A 17,204-nucleotide genomic window follows, 5' to 3' on the forward strand; every position below is an offset into this window, starting at 1 on the left:
TATTTGCTATTATAGAATTAACTCAGTGGGTAGTTGGATTTCCCTCCCCTCTCCCATTCAAACAGCTCTCTCTCTCTCTCTCTCTCTCTGTGTGTGTGTGTGTGTGTGTGTGTGAAAGAGAGATTTATATATTTATTTACAAACTTGAGCGACCAACAAGAGAAGGATAAGGTTGTTGTCCAGTCGTTAAGTTGTGTCTGTATGTATAAAACCTACATACAGCAACAGTGGCAAAAGGCTTTGGGTACCTATTAGGTCCATAAATTACCATACATCACATATATATATATATATATATATATATATATATACACACACACACACACACACATATATATATATATATATATATATATATATATATATATATATATCAATCATATATTCTTGGGAGAAAAGCAATGACAAACCTAGACAGCATCTTAAAAAGCAAAGACATCACCTTGCCGACAAAGGTCCGTATAGTTAAAGCTATGGTTTTCCCAGTAGTAATGTACGGAAGGAAGTGAGAGCTGGACCATCAAGAAGGCTGATCGCCGAAGAATTGATGCTTTTGAATTATGGTGCTGGAGGAGACTCTTGAGAGTCCCATGGATTGCAAGAAGATCAAACCTATCCATTCTGAAGTAAATCAGCCCTGAGTGCTCACTAGAAGGACAGATCCTGAAGTTGAGGCTCCAGTACTTTGGCCACCTCATGAGAAGAGAAGACTCCCTAGAAAAGACCCTGATGTTGGGAAAGATGGAGGGCACAAGGAGAAGGGGACGACAGAGGATGAGATGGTTGGACAGTGTTCTTGAAGCGACTAGCATGAGTTTGGCCAAACTGCGGGAGGCAGTGAAGAATAGGCGTGCCTGGCGTGATCTGGTCCATGGGGTCACGAAGAGTCGGACACGACTGAATGACTGAACAACAACAAAATATATTCAGCACAAAAAACAGTGACAATTTGTTGCTGGAAGTATAAGCCCTCTTACATTCAGTAGCCTAGGGCCTCATCAAACCTAAATCCGGCCCTGAATCAACCATAAGCTAAAAGCACATCAAAACACACGCCGGCATTCTACAGAGCTGGACAGGCCTGTCTAAACCTAAACCTGTTTTTAGCAGGGGTCGAAAAGAGTACAGTGAAGGCGCCTGACTGATGTCAATAGGCAGGGAGTTCCAAAGTGCGGGTGCTGCCAGACTAAAATATTTCTTACAAATGCGGAACGGGTACTGTGTGGCACCTGTGGCAGGGCCAGTTCCACAAATCGAAGCGGTCAAGTGGGTATTTATGGGGTGAAGCGATTATGCAGCTAGATTGGCCCCAAGTGGCGTCTTGAACTTGACCCGGCAGCAAATTGGAAGCCAGTGCAGCCATTGTCAGCTGATGGGGTCTCACTCCTGTCAGCAATTACCGCTGCAGCAATCTGCGCCAACTGCATGCCATCTTGGCTTGTGCCCCCCACCTGTCGGAATGACGGGGTGCCCAGCTCCTTGGCACAAAATGTCCCTTCCTTCAGAACTGTGCTCTCCCCAATCCCACTGAGTTATTTTATATAACAAGAAAAAGTGTTCCAAGGCCTCGTTGCAAAAATCCTGGCACCCGCTTCTCCGAGCAGATGGAACGCCACTTTGTTGCTGTTTTTGTTGCCGCCGCTGCTCTTTTCCTCTCCCCAAAATAAATGTTGTTTTAGTCAGTTTGACAGTTGGGGGCTTCCCCCGCCTTCGCGCCCCTCCCCTCCCAACACCGCCTCATGCCAACTTCTACATTTATGTTCCTAGCTTGTATCTAAATTAAGAAGACTTGGGGTGGAGGGTTTGCAGCACCTTATAATATATTATAGTATTAATGGGGGGGGAGGCAATCAAGTAGAGAGCCGAAATCCACAAACCCTGTCCCATGAAAGGCAGTGTAGCATAATGGTTAGAGTGCTGGACTTGGACCAGGGAGAAACAGAGGTGGGGGGCTCCTTGAGCCAGCTCAGCTCCGCCCCCAAATACGCAGAGCAAATCTTTCTGGCCCCAAACATATTGGCTCCAGTAGCAAAATGGGGGTGAGGGGAATACTGTGTATGAGTCAACTGAGCTTAGCACCCTGTTGGGGGTGCAAATTGCTCCTTCCTCAGTTGTTAGATCAATCATTTTATGAGCAATTGTGTCATAAATTGAGGAGAGGGGCTGTGTGTACCTGGGTGTGTACATGAGAGAGTGTGGGATCAGCGTGCGAGTGGGTACACCCATTTTTGCCCGCATTCCCCACTGGTCTGCGATCATTTGGAAGAGTGGCCAAGGATGAAACTGGCCAAAAAAAATCACCAGCCTAAAAACGGGCCTTTGTTTCTCCTTTAAGTATTATTGTTCTTATCCTCAGTATGCAAATGTAATCAGCTAATTAGTCGATTTGAAACCTGCTCAATTAATCAAAACAAAGGCTTCTTTAATTAGGTGACAGCCCAGCTTCATATGAGGAACCAGTCCCGATTCTGAGGGCTGGATTAACCAAGAGCTCCGTTGCCCGACTCGGGTCTAATTGCCGGCTTCCGCCATTTTCTCTCTTCCAGGAGGTCCGCGACATGGTGGCTCCTGTCTTGAAGAGCTTCCAGGCAGAGGTAAGAAGCCGTCTGTGCCCAAGGTACTTCTTAGCCACCGTGAGCTGCCTGTAAGTCGCTCGGGGGGGACACAGAGTAGAAACAGGGTCTAAAAGAAAAATGAACCACACACAGCAGAGTCAGTAGCAGTTTCCAAGTCCAAAGATGGCTCCAGGTTTTCAATGTCAACTCAAGTGGTAGCCAACATGGTGCCCTTCCAGATGTTGTTGTTGGCTGTATTGGTTAGAGTGTCAGACTTTGACCTCGGAGAGAGCAGGGTTCGAATCCCCATTTGGCCATGAAGTTCACTGGGTGTCACCTTGGGCCAGTCACTGCCTCTCAGCCAAACCTACCCCACAGGGTTGTTGTGGGGATTAGATGAGGATGGGGAGAGAACTATGTACACCGAAAGGTGGGGTGTTAATGCAATCAATCAATCAATCAGCTCTACCTCTCGTTTAAATCGGAACCAATGAAGGTGGTGAATGTCTGGAGGCCATTAGAGGATGGATGGTGGTCAATGGATTGAGGTTGAATCCTGATAAGACAGAAGTACTGTTTTTAGGGGACAGGGGGCAGGCAGGTGGGGGGGGGATTCCTTGGTTCCGAATGGGGTTACTGTGCCCATAAAAGACCAGGCGCACAGCCTGAGACTCATTTAAAGCCCTAAACAACCTTAGCTCTGTATACCTGAAGGAGCGTCTCCACTTCCATCTCTTCTGGTGGCTCCCTCACAGAGAGAGCTCTCCTACTCAGATGAGACGACCTCTTTGCTGCTGCGGTAGAAGCCAATACCACACAAGCATGTGGATTTACTTCCTCCATTAAATTCCATGCACAAGAGATGGATTTGATGATGGAATCATTGACTGAGTGTTTTTTTTCCACCACCCCTTCATTATTATTGTCTGTCCTTCTCCCGCAGGTCTCAGGGAAAGTTATGACCAGTTAAAACTCAGAAATAAAAACAGTTAAAACATACACAAGAACAGGGTGGGTCCTGAAACACACATCTGAGGTGTCAAAGGCCCAGGCCAAGAGGCGTGTCTTCAGCATTCGCAAAAAAAGCTGTATACAGTGGTACCTCAGGTTACAGATGCTTCTGGTTACAGACTCCGCTAACCCAGAAATAATAGCGCTTCAGGTTAAGAACTTTGCTTCAGGATGAGAACAGAATTGTGTTCTAGCGGTGTGGCGGCAGCGGGAGGCCCCATTAGTTAAAGTGGTACCTCAGGTTAAGATCAGTTTCAGGTTAAGAACGGACCTCCAGAACGAATTAAGTTCTTAACCCGAGGTACCACTGTACTGAGGGGCTGCCACAGAGAAGGCCCTCACCCAGGCCATGCCCCGAAACGTCTCATGGAAGTGGAACTACTGAGAGGGCCCCTGGGCAGGTCTGTTGCCATACAACAGTGGCTTTTGATGGCTTCCTTCCTGAACTCCATCCATCAAGGCTTTTTCGCTGTGGGGGAATAAGATCTATTCCAGCTTTCGGTGGAGCATGGCTCTGAGAGATTTAAATGCTTCCGAGGTGGAGAAGGCAGGTGTTGGAGAAATATCACACTTTGGAGCGTTCCTAAAATCTTCATTATTCTCTTGCCGGGGCGGGGAGTGGGGAGAAGCGGAGAAATAGTTGCTCCGTCTGTGCGGCTTCTACCCCGCTTAGCTCGAAACCCCCAGAGAGACGCCGGCGCTCGGCAACAACACATTAGAGGCTGTCATCTTGCGAGCTTCGCCTTACTTTTAAATCTGTCTCTTTGGAACGACATAACGGCACAAGGAGAAATATTAAAGTAAACAATAACTGGATTTACACAAATGTGGGCTGATTTCCATATTTTTCATCACTTCATTTTATTACCCGGTTTTTACTGATATGCTTATTTATTTATAGGGCAATCCGGTATTGATTCATTCCGAAACGCTCGGCGTAAACACATAAAAGAGAATGATAACAATAGGAATGTATTTCTGGTTGTTTTAAATACTGCCTGTTTCCCCAGCAGATGTCATTAGATCCTCTGGGAGAGAGGGGGGGTGGGGCGGAGGGGGTGGGATGCTGGCAAGTCTCAGTAGGTCCTGGCACAGAGAAGGGAGCAGTGCCTCACAGCTCTTTAACCAGCCAAATCCTAGTTTGTAGGAATGCAACATGAGAAGAACCCTATTTTCCAGGGACAGTCACGGATTTACAGAAGCCATCCTGGTTTCTCATTGGATCACGGAAATGTCCCGCTTTACCATAAACGTCCCTGTTTTCACCAGAGAAATGTTGGAGGGTATAAGAAACGGGTATAAGAATAGAAAGTTATATTAATATCGATAACACAGCGATAAGAGAAGGAAAAACAAAGGAAGTCACACACGGGTGGAGGGAAGTCAAGATTTATGTACTTGTATTTTTATGTTTAGGGACGCGGGTGGCGCTGTGGGTTAAACCTCAGAGCCTAGGGCTTGCTGATCAGAAGGTTGGTGGTTCGAATCCCCGCCACGGGGTGAGCTCCCGTTGCTCGGTCCCTGCTCCTGCCCACCTAGCAGTTCGAAAGCACGTTAAAGTGCAAGTAGATAAATAGGAACTGCTCCGGCGGGAAGGTAAACGGCGTTTCCGTGCACTGCTCTGGTTCGCCAGAAGCGGCTTTGTCATGCTGGTCGCATGACCCGGAAGCTGTACGCCGGCTCCCTCAGCCAGTAATGCGAGATGAGCGCCGCAACCCCAGAGACGGACACAACTGGACCTAATGGTCAGGGGTCCCTTTGCCTTTTTATTTTTATGTTTAGTTTTGTATTTTTATGTTTAATTTATGTTTGTGAATAAGTGGGTTGGTTTGTGCATGGATGAGTGTTTGTGTGTATTGTATTTATCAATTTAAAATTTAAAAAAAATGTTGGAGGGTGTGGAGTTGCCTGACCCCCAAGCCAAGGAAATAAGTAACTATACAACTTTTAGAAGACATGTGAAGGCAGCCCTGTAGAGGGATTTTTAAAAAAATATTTAATGTTTCATTGTGTTTTTAGATATGTTGGAAGCCACTCAGAGTGGCTGGGGCAACCCAGTCAGATGGGTGGCGTATAATAATAATAATAATAATAATAATAATAATAATAATATAGTGGTACCTCGAGTTACAAACGCCTCAGTTTACAAATGCCTCAGGTTACAAACTCTGCTAACCTGGAAGAGTTGCCTCAAGTTGAGAACTTTGCCCCAGGATGGGAATGGAAATTGTGTGCCAGCAGTGCAGCGGCAACAAGAGGCCCCATTAGCGAAAGCACGCCTCTAGTTAAGAACAGTTTCAGGTTAAGAACAGACCTCCGGAACAAATTAAGTTCATAACTAGAGGTACCACTGTAATAGACATCCCTATTTTCACTGGAGAAATGTTGGAGGGTATGCACCATGCCATCTAGGCTGCCCAGCCTAGTCTAGACTGCGGTGGCAGAGCACAACCGTCATGGCTAGCAGCTATTGATAGCTTTATCCTTCATGAACTTGTCGAGTCCTCTTTCGGAGCCACCTTAGTCGGTGGCCATCCCCATTTGTTCCTTCCAGGGAGGTAGGGCCTACCACACTTTGGCCTTCCTACCTGAGACTTCCAGCCCTACCAGCTGCCTTCCGAAACAACTTCTCTTAGCCCTGCCTTCAGTCCTGTGCATTTGACTTGGTCTTGTGACTGGACCCTGCTTCTCTCAACTTCAAGAGCCCGCAGAACTGGACAGGAGGGTGCCTGCGATGGCAATCCATCCACAGTGGTCAAGGCCTTGGGACTGATATGGCCTAGACCAGGTCCGTTGGCTGCTGTATCTATACCCAGATAGACACAGTGTGTTGACTGGCCTCCCAAGTTCCTGAGGTCAACTGACAGTCATGTAAGCCTCTTGGGGCAGGGACCTGTCTTCTTGAATTTTGTCAATTGCCAGGTACATTTATGTTTCAGAACTGCAACTCTCAGCAGCCTTAGCAAGCATGGCTATTGGCCAGGGATGGTTGGAGTTGGAGTTCAACAACATCTGTAGGGTCAGAGATTCCTCACCCTTTCTAGGGTAATGGTTGTAGCACAGTGATACAGCAAACGCTTTGCACGCAGAAGGTTCCAGCTTAAGTTCCTGGGACCACAAACTTAACATGAGCCAACGTGGTGATATAGCAGCAAAAAAAAAACCCAGTGGTGTTCTAGACTGCATCAACTGACGTCTAGTATCCAGGTCAAGGGAAATAATAGTACTGCTCTATTCTGACTTGGTCAGAGTATGGTTACCAGATTTTTTTTCAATAAATCCAGGGACACTTTTTTTTTAATTTCATGCTTTATTATCCATAATTACATCGATTCTATACATCAAAGACGTATATTCCTTATTTTACATAAATCAATTTGTCCAACCGTATAATTCTATGATTCCATGACCTTGAGCCCCTGAAAATGTAACCTGTTTCAATTAAGTACGTTAAAATATCTATGGCAATTTGGAGTCATTGCTACTAGTTAAAGAGTAACGCACCAAACTACATTTCATCGATGGGTACTAGCCAGAATAGCTGTGTTCTATCTCCACAGCAATGCTTCTGAACACCAGTTCCTGGAAACCACATGGAGGAGAGAGGGCTCTTGTGCCCAGATACTGCTTGGTGTTTTCCCTTTGGAGCATCGTGTCTGGCCACTGTGAGAGCAGGATGCTGGGCTAGAGGGGCCACTGGCCTGATTCAGCTGTAGGACTCTTCTTGGGTTCTTCCAGTGCCCCATGGCCCTCCTTTTCCATGGAAGCAGACTGGAGAATGGTGCCATTCTTAGCTCAGTTGCCTGGCTGGTAAGATCCCAGCATCTGGGATGTGATGAGCCTCCAGTCTCTGGGCACACCCAGCGGTGCCTGTGGGGAGGAAGGAATAAGAGGCACCCTCATTGCAGAGGAGGGGGAACCAGCTTCTCTCTCCCCCTCCCCAACCTGATTAAATAAATAAAAACCTGCCTTTAATTTTCCATTACTGGGAAGACAAAAGGCCTGCCCGCGACAGTAGTGGAGTGGCGACAGCTTGAAATGGCCAAAGTTTTTGAGTCTCCTTGCAGACAGGGAAAAGAGCAGAGCCAGAACCCCGCTAATTACAAAAGTTGCTTTATGAAAGATAATTCAAAGCAATAATTTAGCAAACATAATCAAGTAGCACAGATGGGGATTCTGATGAATAGTTTGCAACATGCAATTAGCAGCTCTTGCAGTTACATATCATTAACCCTCAGAGCACAAAAATTATTTTCTCATTATTAGATGAAAAGGTAAAATTAAGCTGACTAGACAGTTAAGGAACAAACTACAATTAATTACCTTCATTTATTACAGTCATTATTTGAAACTTTATCTCCCCCCACCTCCTCCTCCTTCGGCTGGATGCGTGAAAACATCTAAATTAAAAGTTTTAGTACATTAAAATAAAGGTAACATAGTCTACATGCCTGAGCATCCAAAACCGTGGTGGAAGGAAAGCAAAGAGATGACTATAGTGTCCCAGCTGTCACTGACGGGCCTTCCAAAGGTTACGAGTTCAAGAATATGGGTTATTTCACAAGGCTCTCCCCACTGCAGGAACAGAAACTGACATTCAGACAGAAGGGGCTATTGAAGGGGCAATTAAGAGGTTTTGTTGTTGTTGTTGTTCAGTCGTTCAGTCGTGTCCGACTCTTCGTGACCCCATGGACCAGAGTACGCCAGGCACGCCTATCCTTCACTGCCTCTCGCAGTTTGGCCAAACTCATGTTAGTAGCTTCAAGAACACTGTCCAACCATCTCATCCTCTGTCGTCCCCTTCTCCTTGTGCCCTCCATCTTTCCCAACATCAGGGTCTTTTCTAGGGATTCTTCTCTTCTCATGAGGTGGCCAAAGTACTGGAGCCTCAACTTCAGGATCTGTCCTTCTAGTGAGTACTCAGGGCTGATTTCTTTGAGAATGGATAGGTTTGATCTTCTTGCAGTCCACGGGACTCTCAAGAGTCTCCTCCAGCACCATAATTCAAAAGCATCAATTCTACGGCGATCAGCCTTCTTTATGGTCCAGCTCTCACTTCCGTACATTACTACTGGGAAAACCATAGCTTTAACTATACGGACTTTGGTCGGCAAGGTGATGTCTTTGCTTTTTAAGATGCTGTCTAGGTTTGTCATTGCTTTTCTCCCAAGAAGAGGTTATATATCACTTATCCTCAACCTGTATTCATCGGGAAGCAACAAAACGGATAGAACTGGCAAACAGGATCCTTTCAATTAAAAGCACAGGAGCCCCCAAAAGCCTCAATAGTGCTTTGCCTGTCCATACGAATAGGAGGGGTGCTGCTGAAGCTGGAGGTGCTGTAGTTACGTTTTATCACTTCCGAAATCACCAGATCAAGGCTGGAAAAAATAGGAGAGAACCAAATAAAGCAGTGGAATTTATTTATTTGAAAGTAACATTTGAGTGTTCCATAGAAAAGTGAACAAAGCCCCCTGGGTGCCTCCGTAGGGTTGTCAGTGGGCAGCTCCTTGAATGCCCCCCACTCATCATCCCAGTCCAGTCAGCTCTTCCGTGAGACTCATAACACCACCCCAAACAGGAAGCCTTTCATAGCCCTTCCTGTCCAGCAGTGGGCCATGGCCAGTCTGGGTGGGCAGGGCCAAGTTAAAGCCTGATAATGCTCCACTGCTTGGACAGATGCTCCAGAGTGGGTGGTTCCCAGTCCTTGCCTGGGCGTCTCCTGAGAGCGGGCTCTGCGGCAGATAATCTTAGAAGTTCTTTGCTGCACTGCGAAGCTACAGTTGGAAAGATGAGTAGGCATATCCTCTTTAAAAAGGAAATAAACAAAAAGCAGGTCTCATCACCCTTTTTATATATAAGGTTGTCCCTGTTTGCGTGATATGTATCGTGCAGTTTGTTAATTCTGGGGCAGGAGTGGAAGGAGAAAAACAGCATGGGTTGCCTTCCCAAAGGAAATGATAATCTACAGGTTTCCCCTGCTCTTCTGCCTCTACCTCGTCTGTGCCTCAGTTTCTCCACTCGGCCAGCCAAAGCTCCATTCTCTCCCCACCCCACCCCACCTGCCTTGAAGGCACAAAACAGTTCAGAGTTCAGGGAGCAACACACCACAAGACTGACCTTTTCTCACTCTGGCACTTACAATCAATCTCCTATGCTGAGCCCTGGCTGGAGTTTTCACTCAGAGGACCTTTTCAGGCTGAGCATCAGTGCCGGCTGGTTGTCTACCCTGCGACCACTGTCCCTCTTAAAATACGATTGCCAAATGTGTTTGCAAAACCTCGCTTTCTCCTTTCCACCAACTCTTGGTGTTTCCAAAAAAAAATTAATATTATTTTTATTATTATTGTTATATATATCAATACATTGAAAAAACTATCACATTTATCTTTTCATTCATTTAACATTTTGGCCTTTTAGGGCCGTGACTTCCCTCAAACCCTCCACATGATTTTCTAATATCTATTACTTTATACTATACTTCTTAACTCGATCATTGCTTTGAATCATCATATCCAACTTAATCACTATAATTTCATATTTACAACGGCATTTCTTCAATAATCTACAAAGCTTCTTGCAATCCTATCAACGTATTTGATTGAATACCATTGTCTTTTAAATAATTCGTAAATTTGGTCCAGTCTTTGATGAATTTCTAGTCCCGCTGTTCTCGGATTCTTCCCGTCATTTTGTCCAATTCTGCATACTCCAGTAATTTCACTGTCCGTTCTTCCTTTGTCGGTGTTTCTTCTTGTTTCCATTTTTGTGCTATTAAGATTCTCGCCACAGTCACTTTTCCAAAGTTTTTTAATGGGGTGGAGGGGCATGCTGGTGCAGAAAACATGCTTATATTACTTCTGTTTAGGGAAGCCTAAGAATTGCATTGGCCAATTTTGCTGCCGCATCACACTACTGGCTCGCAACCAGCTTCTGATTGACTGAGATCTTGAGAGCTTCTTTTCACATGTGCTTCTGCCAAGCTGTTCTCTCCCTCCACCCCAACAGGAGGTTTATTCTCAGTTCCCAGGCTTTGCCCAGGGCTCCACAACCTTCATACACAAGCTGGCAACTGCTGCCTCCTTGAACTCGGCCAGGATCCCCGTCAAGCGGTGGAAACAAGATTGTGTGGGTGTCCCTGTGTGTGGCGTGACAGGCAAAGGACTCCTTGAGAAAGTTGTAATGAGATTACCGTCCTTTGGCTTCTAATATCAGGAACTTTGCCAGAGCTCCATTGTGCCTGTCAGGAAGTATTATGAGGAAATAAAGGGCTCGCAGCAATTTTATTTCATTCAGCATCATCATCTTGGCAAAGTAAATGATTTAAAGCTGCCCCTCCCCCCCTCTTTGTTTTCCCCCTCAGTTAAGCGGTCTTTTTCAGCAGATCTTTGTTATATATCCCATTAGGAATAGCATCAGCCAAAGGATAATACTGATTCATGCAACTTTGTTCTTTTAACAACATATTGATGATGATGATGATATTGAATTTGAACAGCACACAGTCTTCTTTTGAACTAGAATTCCCATGCTTTCATATCAACTCTTTGATCTATTTGATGTAAGCTGGAGTGGGGTTCAGTTTTGTTCTGGCCTTATGAGATTTTGGGGGGTCTCCTCAGCCAGGCTCACACACCTCAGCTGATCTCTGTCCTGCCTTCTCCCGGCTGGGAAGGCCGGGCTGACACCAGGGCACTCGCCGATGGGACAGAAGTTTAGAAAATTACGCAAGGCATACAGAGAAAGTGGAGAGAGAAAGTTTTCTCCCTCTCTCCTAACACTAGAATTGTGGGCAGATTCAGGACAGAGAAAAGAAAGGACTTCTTCACACACACATAGTTAAACTGTGGAACCCACTCCCCCAGGAGGCAGTGAGGCCACCAACTTGGATTAGAGATGTAAAATTTCCGGAAATTTTGAAGCTCGGGGAAAAAAACCCATTTTCCCCCAGAAAAAACGGAATTTTTTGGAAAAATTGAAAAAAAAATGCTACATTAGCACTTCTTTTTTCTTTTCCAGATTGAAAGACATTCTGTTACTTTAGAAACATAAAATATAACTATGGACAATTTTAATGGACATAAAATTATCACAACTGGCATATTAAAAATATAGTGTATCCAAACAATTACCCGGTATTACAAACAGAATTTACTTTAAAAATAATATTTATTTGTATTTGTAACAAATGGAGCAACAATCTCCTGAACTGTTTACTAGTTTATGTGGAACAAAACAAAAAAAAAAACTCCACAAAACAATTTTTAAAAATCCAGAATAACAATTATTCATATTTCCTCTCCACAATATTTAAAAAAAACATTTTCATAAAAAGAACTGAAGAAGGAAGTGGGACTAAGTTTCATTGAATGGGCATGAAATGTAATCAGAATAATTTTCTGAGCTGTAATTAAGTATATACTTTCAGGAACTTTTTGTTGCTCTATATTTTCTTCCACTGCTTTGAGGCCTAGTGAAGAGAAACAGAACCAATGCATACCACACGCATGCAAAAACAAAACTGAAACCTTTTTCTTGTCTGGTGACAACAGCACCTCCTAAAGGAAGAAATGTATATTGTTCTTCCATTGGAGAGTTCAGTTTGCAACCTAGGACTTGCTTGTCCTCACAGAAATTAGAATAATCTGATATACCATACATATTTTTTAGAAATGATTTATAAAATATTTGAACCCCTTATCTTAAAATATTTTGTTCATCATGTTAAAATAAAACATTCCATAATTATTTTTTATTTTTCCAATTTTTTGGAAAAAAACAACAAAAAAGGCTTCAGGGGGAAAACGTGTGTCCCCCCCCCCCAATTTTTCTGTTTTTTTCCGGGCCTTCACATCTCTAACTTGGATGGCTTCAAAAGAGTTGAAGTATGCAGACCAGTTAATCAAAAACACTTGATTTGTGAAGCAGGGGCAGGAAGAATTCCAAGGGCCAAGCAAGGAAGCCCATTTGGCCCCCAGGCCTGACCCGAGGGTCTGAGGAGACTCATTTGGGTGAAGGTCTTCCTTACTAGCTATTGCAGCGCCATCTTGTGTACGTATTGGACTAACATGAGCCCCCTTGAAATCTCTCTGCTCCAAAGAGCATTGTTCTTGTCGTCTGCCACGATTTGGGGTTTTATTGTGATGGCGCAGTACCTGGAAGGAAGGTGGGTTGAGACTTTTTGTAAAGCAAGCCGTTGGGCATCTAAAACTAAACCCCCCCCACACACACCAAAAAAAGCCAACAATTGGGGGAGGGGACAGAAGGAAGCATCAAACAGATCCTTATGCCCCTCCTTCTTCACACTCACAGGGAAATAGCCTCCCATTTTCTTACAAAGGCAGGAGGTCTCTTATCTTTCCCTCACCTGGCAGATCCTGTAACATTTACATCCTTTCCCAATTTTGCTTGTAGTTCCTGAGTTTGGAAAAAGGGTATCAACATGGGGAGGGGGCAGGGCAATAGCTGCATTAACACAACGTTTTCTTCCGTTTTCCTGTCATGGCCCCATCTGCTAATTTCTCCATTATATCTGAATGTAAAAGCTGTTGTAGCCCCCTTCACCTGGAAAATCACGGGATTACAGCTACGAAATTTTGGGGGATTAAACCAGCATGCCGTTCTTTCCTGCTCTCTTCACGGGGGAATTGTGGGAAGGACAAAAGTGTGCCCGTGTGGAAACGGCGTCCGACGACGTGTGTAGTTGTGTCACACCACGTCCCCCCCGTGTGAATGACTTTTCCTGCGGCATGCCGGTATATCGGTCAAAAAGCTACACTTCCGTCATGCAACACAGACTGCAGCGCAAAAGGAGAATTAGAAAATGGGCCAGAAGCAGTAGCATTATAAGCAGGAAAACTAATGCAACATTGTCAACATCTGAATGCACCCAGTATCATCGTGGTGTGGCCTGCTCTCTCCCAGGGCTCCGGCTCACCAGCCCTGCCCTCCTCCAGGATACTCCCTTGCATTTCTCCTCAAAGCTTTTCTATTCCGCTATCCCTCCATCAAACTCTCGGCATTCTGTACCCAGTGAGCCTGCTCAGTCCTTGTTCGACGGATCCCCCCCCCCTTTCCCACAAAGAGATAATTTTGTTGTGCATCTGCAAACTTCAGGGATTCCCCCAACTCAAGTCTGCTGATTCCGCCCTCTTGTGCACAAATGGCGCTGTATGGCTGCATAAAGCTCCACACTGGGAGGATGTTTGCTATTAGCCTAATAGAAGCAGTGTGGTATACTGGTTAGAGCATCAGACAAGGACCTGGAAGAACAGTGTTCAAAACCCCAGCTGACCATGAAGCTCGCTGAGCGGTGGTGGCCTTGGGCAGGTCACTGCTTCTCAGCCTAACCTACCTCAAAGGGTTGCTGTGAGGATTTGAGGAGGAGGGGCAGAACCACGTCCATCACCTTGAGTTTGTTGGAGAAAAAGGTGGGGTGGAAATGCAATAAGCAATAAATAAATATAGCAGTGGTGGGATGCCTGTGGCCCTCCAGATGCTCCTGGACTACAGTTCCCATGAGCCTCAGCCAGCATGGCCAGCTGTCTTCACCCGATTTTTGGTGTGACGGGTGCAAATTCATAAATCATCTATCAATTTTAAAATTACATGGGGTTGTGTGTTTTTTACAAATTCCCTGGCAGCACTGGGTATTCCCTACGCATTACTTATAAACAACCTATCTGCCTTATAGAGAGCCAGGCAGGTATCTTCTCCATTGAGTGGTAGCAGCTGTCTGTGGTTTAAGAAAGAGGTTCTTCCCATCATCTCCTACCTGATATTTTTAAATAGGCATGTCAAGGATTGGACCGGGGGACAGCCTGCATGCAAAGTATGGGCTCAGCCATGAAGCTGGCTTCCTTTATGCTGCCAAGCACCCTGGTTTGTCATGCAGCCTCCCTGGCCCTGTCCGCCATTGAAGCAAAAGGTGCTGGAAAATGCTTTATTTACTTTTTTAAATTTTTAATTATACTTTTCATACATTTCATTAGTTTTACAATCAATTTAACATTTCAAAGTTTGACTTCCTTCCCCCCTCTTTCTGCGGTTCCTTAAATTTATTTTTTAATATCTTCTCCATATCCAAATTCATTTAATTTGCTCATTCACAGGTAATTATCTACTTTAAATATATACTCATATGAAACTGCAGGTTATTACAATAATCCTGCTAATGCTTCTATCTGTTTGCAATTTATCTGTGAATATTCAATAAACCATTTCCATTCTTCTATAAAATGTTTGCTATCTTGATTTCTTATTCTTCCGGTAAGTTTCGCCATTTCTGCATAGTCCGTAGGTTTTTGTATCCTTTCTTCCTTTGCTGGGACTTCTGCTTCTTTCCACTTTGGGGCAAGTAGCATTCTTGTTGCTGTAGTAGCATACATAAATTTCTATTCAATTTAGGTAGTTCTGTCCCTATACTTCCCAAAAGAAAAGCTTCTGGTTTTTTGTTGTTGTTGTTGTTTTTTGTTTTACAAAAGTTACCTTGAACATCCTTTTCAATTCATTGTAAATCATTTCCCAGTATGCTTTAACCTTACTGCAAGACCACCACATATGATAAAAAGAACCTTCTTTCTCTTTACATTTCCAACACTTGTTTGATTTAGATTTATACATTTTTGCCAGTTTGCTTGGTGTTAGATACCAATGATATATCATTTTCATGTAATTTTCTCTTAAACCGTAACATGCTGTAAACTTTATGTCCATATTCCACAATCGTTCCCATGCTTTTAATGCCAACAACAAAATGAAACGAATGAAGAATTGGCCCACCTTTCTCTCAGCCCTGTCCACATCACCACCAGCGAGGGACAGGGAGCCCGTGGCCCTCTAGATCAGGGGTAGGCAAGCTAAGGCCCACGGGCCACAAGCGGCCCACGGGGGTCGTTTAACCGGCCCACGAACTACCCTCGACGAGTCCGCTGCACGTTGCGCTAAACCAGCACGGTGCGGGGACTAGCTTCCGCTGTGCCGGAAATCGCATCTGCACAGACGCAGATGCCGGAAATCGTGGGCGGGCGCACTCACACACACACGCGATCCGGCCCTCGGAGGGATCTCCGCTGGAGTGAACCCGCCCAGGAGAGGTAAACCTTGCCGACCCCTACTCTAGATGTTGTTGGACTCCAGGTCTCTTCACCCCCAGCCGGCATGTTGTTGTTGTTCAGTCGTTCAGTCGTGTCTGACTCTTCGTGACCCCATGGACCAGAGCACGCCAGGCACCCCTATCCTCCACTGCCTCCCGCAGTTTGGCCAAACTCATGCCAGTCCCTTCGAGAACACTGTCCAACCATCTCATCCTCTGTCGTCCCCTTCTCCTTGTGCCCTCCATCTTTCCCAACATCAGGGTCTTTTCCAGGGAGTCTTCTCTTCTCATGAGGTGGCCGAAGTACTGGAGCCTCAACTTCAGGATCTGTCCTTCCAGTGAGCACTCAGGGCTGTTTTCTTTAAGGATGGATATGTTTGATCTTTTTGCAGTCCATGGGACTCTCAAGAGTCTCCTCCAGCCGGCATGGCCAATGGTAAATGGGGAAGAACCATAGCTCAGTGACAGAGCATCTGCCTTGCATGCCGAAGGTCCTGAGTTCAAGTCCTGACATCTCCAGAAAGAGCTTGGAAAGATCCCAGCCTGAAAGCCTGGAGAGCTGCTGCTGCTGCTGCTGCTGCTGCTGCTGCTGCTGCTGCTGCTGCTGCTAGTCTGTGTAGGCAGTATGGAGCCAGGTGGACTGATGGTCAGACTCAACACAAGGTAGCTTCCTCTGTTCCAGTTACGGGAGTTGGAATGCAACAACATCTGGAGGGCTACAGGCCCTGTCATAAGCTTTCTGGAGTCACCTTGCATAACAGGACTTTAAAAAAAATATATTAGGGGGCTTTGTCTTGATTTTATTTTATTTTTTGAGTGACAATTTAAATTAAAATATAATTGCCACCAGTCCTGTGTTTCAAGGGGTGGGGTGGGGGACCTGAAGCAAGTTTGATGCAGCCTAAATCCTCCTCCAGTTGCAATTAGTCCTGCCAATTCTTACGCTTTTTATCTGTTTGTGTTTAACCATTCCTTGATCTGGGGGGGGGGGATATAAACAGACAGAGAAAGAAAGTGGAGGGCAGGAGAGAGAGAAAGAGAGCGTGCAACACCCCCTCCCCCTTTTAACCCATCAATTACAATAATATTTTTGCTTCCAAATGTTGCTTTCTAAAAAAGAAAAAGGAAAAAATCAGAAAGTTGGCTTGATAAGGTATAATCATAGCACAGAGGCCAGCCTGACAGTAGTAATTAATTAGGCCATTATGCATTCTACGGTGATAATTGCTTTGCTGGAAAGTCACCAGCCATGGAAGGGACCCGGCGCAGAAATGTAATTCATCAATCTCGCGTCGTTGCAGAGCCGCGGCTGTGTTTTCTCTCACCTTGAGTTGGTGCGCATGGCGGGGAGGGGGGGTAGTTAATGATACATTGATGTATAAAAGTGTGAGGGGGCTGAGAGGGTTTGGCTGAGCGGGATTTCGTGGGGTGGGGTGGGGAGGCGAGGATATGGAAGGTAGGGGAAGATGGGCTGTAGCTCAAGGGTAGAGCACCCCCCCCCTTGCACGCAGAAAGCCCCAGGTTCAACACACACACCCCTTGGC

General features: G+C 45.3%; 1 protein-coding gene across 1 annotated transcript in view; it reads left to right on the forward strand.

Annotated features, from left to right (window-relative positions):
* Positions 1-17,204, forward strand: part of CUX2 (cut like homeobox 2) — a 227,419-nt gene that overhangs the window by 136,361 nt on the left and 73,854 nt on the right. The window contains exon 3 of the mRNA XM_033159254.1: positions 2,547-2,594. Coding sequence (XP_033015145.1) covers positions 2,547-2,594 — 48 coding nt within the window. The remainder of the gene's footprint in view (positions 1-2,546; positions 2,595-17,204) is intronic.

This window comes from Lacerta agilis, chromosome 8 (assembly GCF_009819535.1).
Source record: "Lacerta agilis isolate rLacAgi1 chromosome 8, rLacAgi1.pri, whole genome shotgun sequence".
In the NCBI taxonomy this organism is placed as follows: domain Eukaryota; kingdom Metazoa; phylum Chordata; class Lepidosauria; order Squamata; family Lacertidae; genus Lacerta; species Lacerta agilis.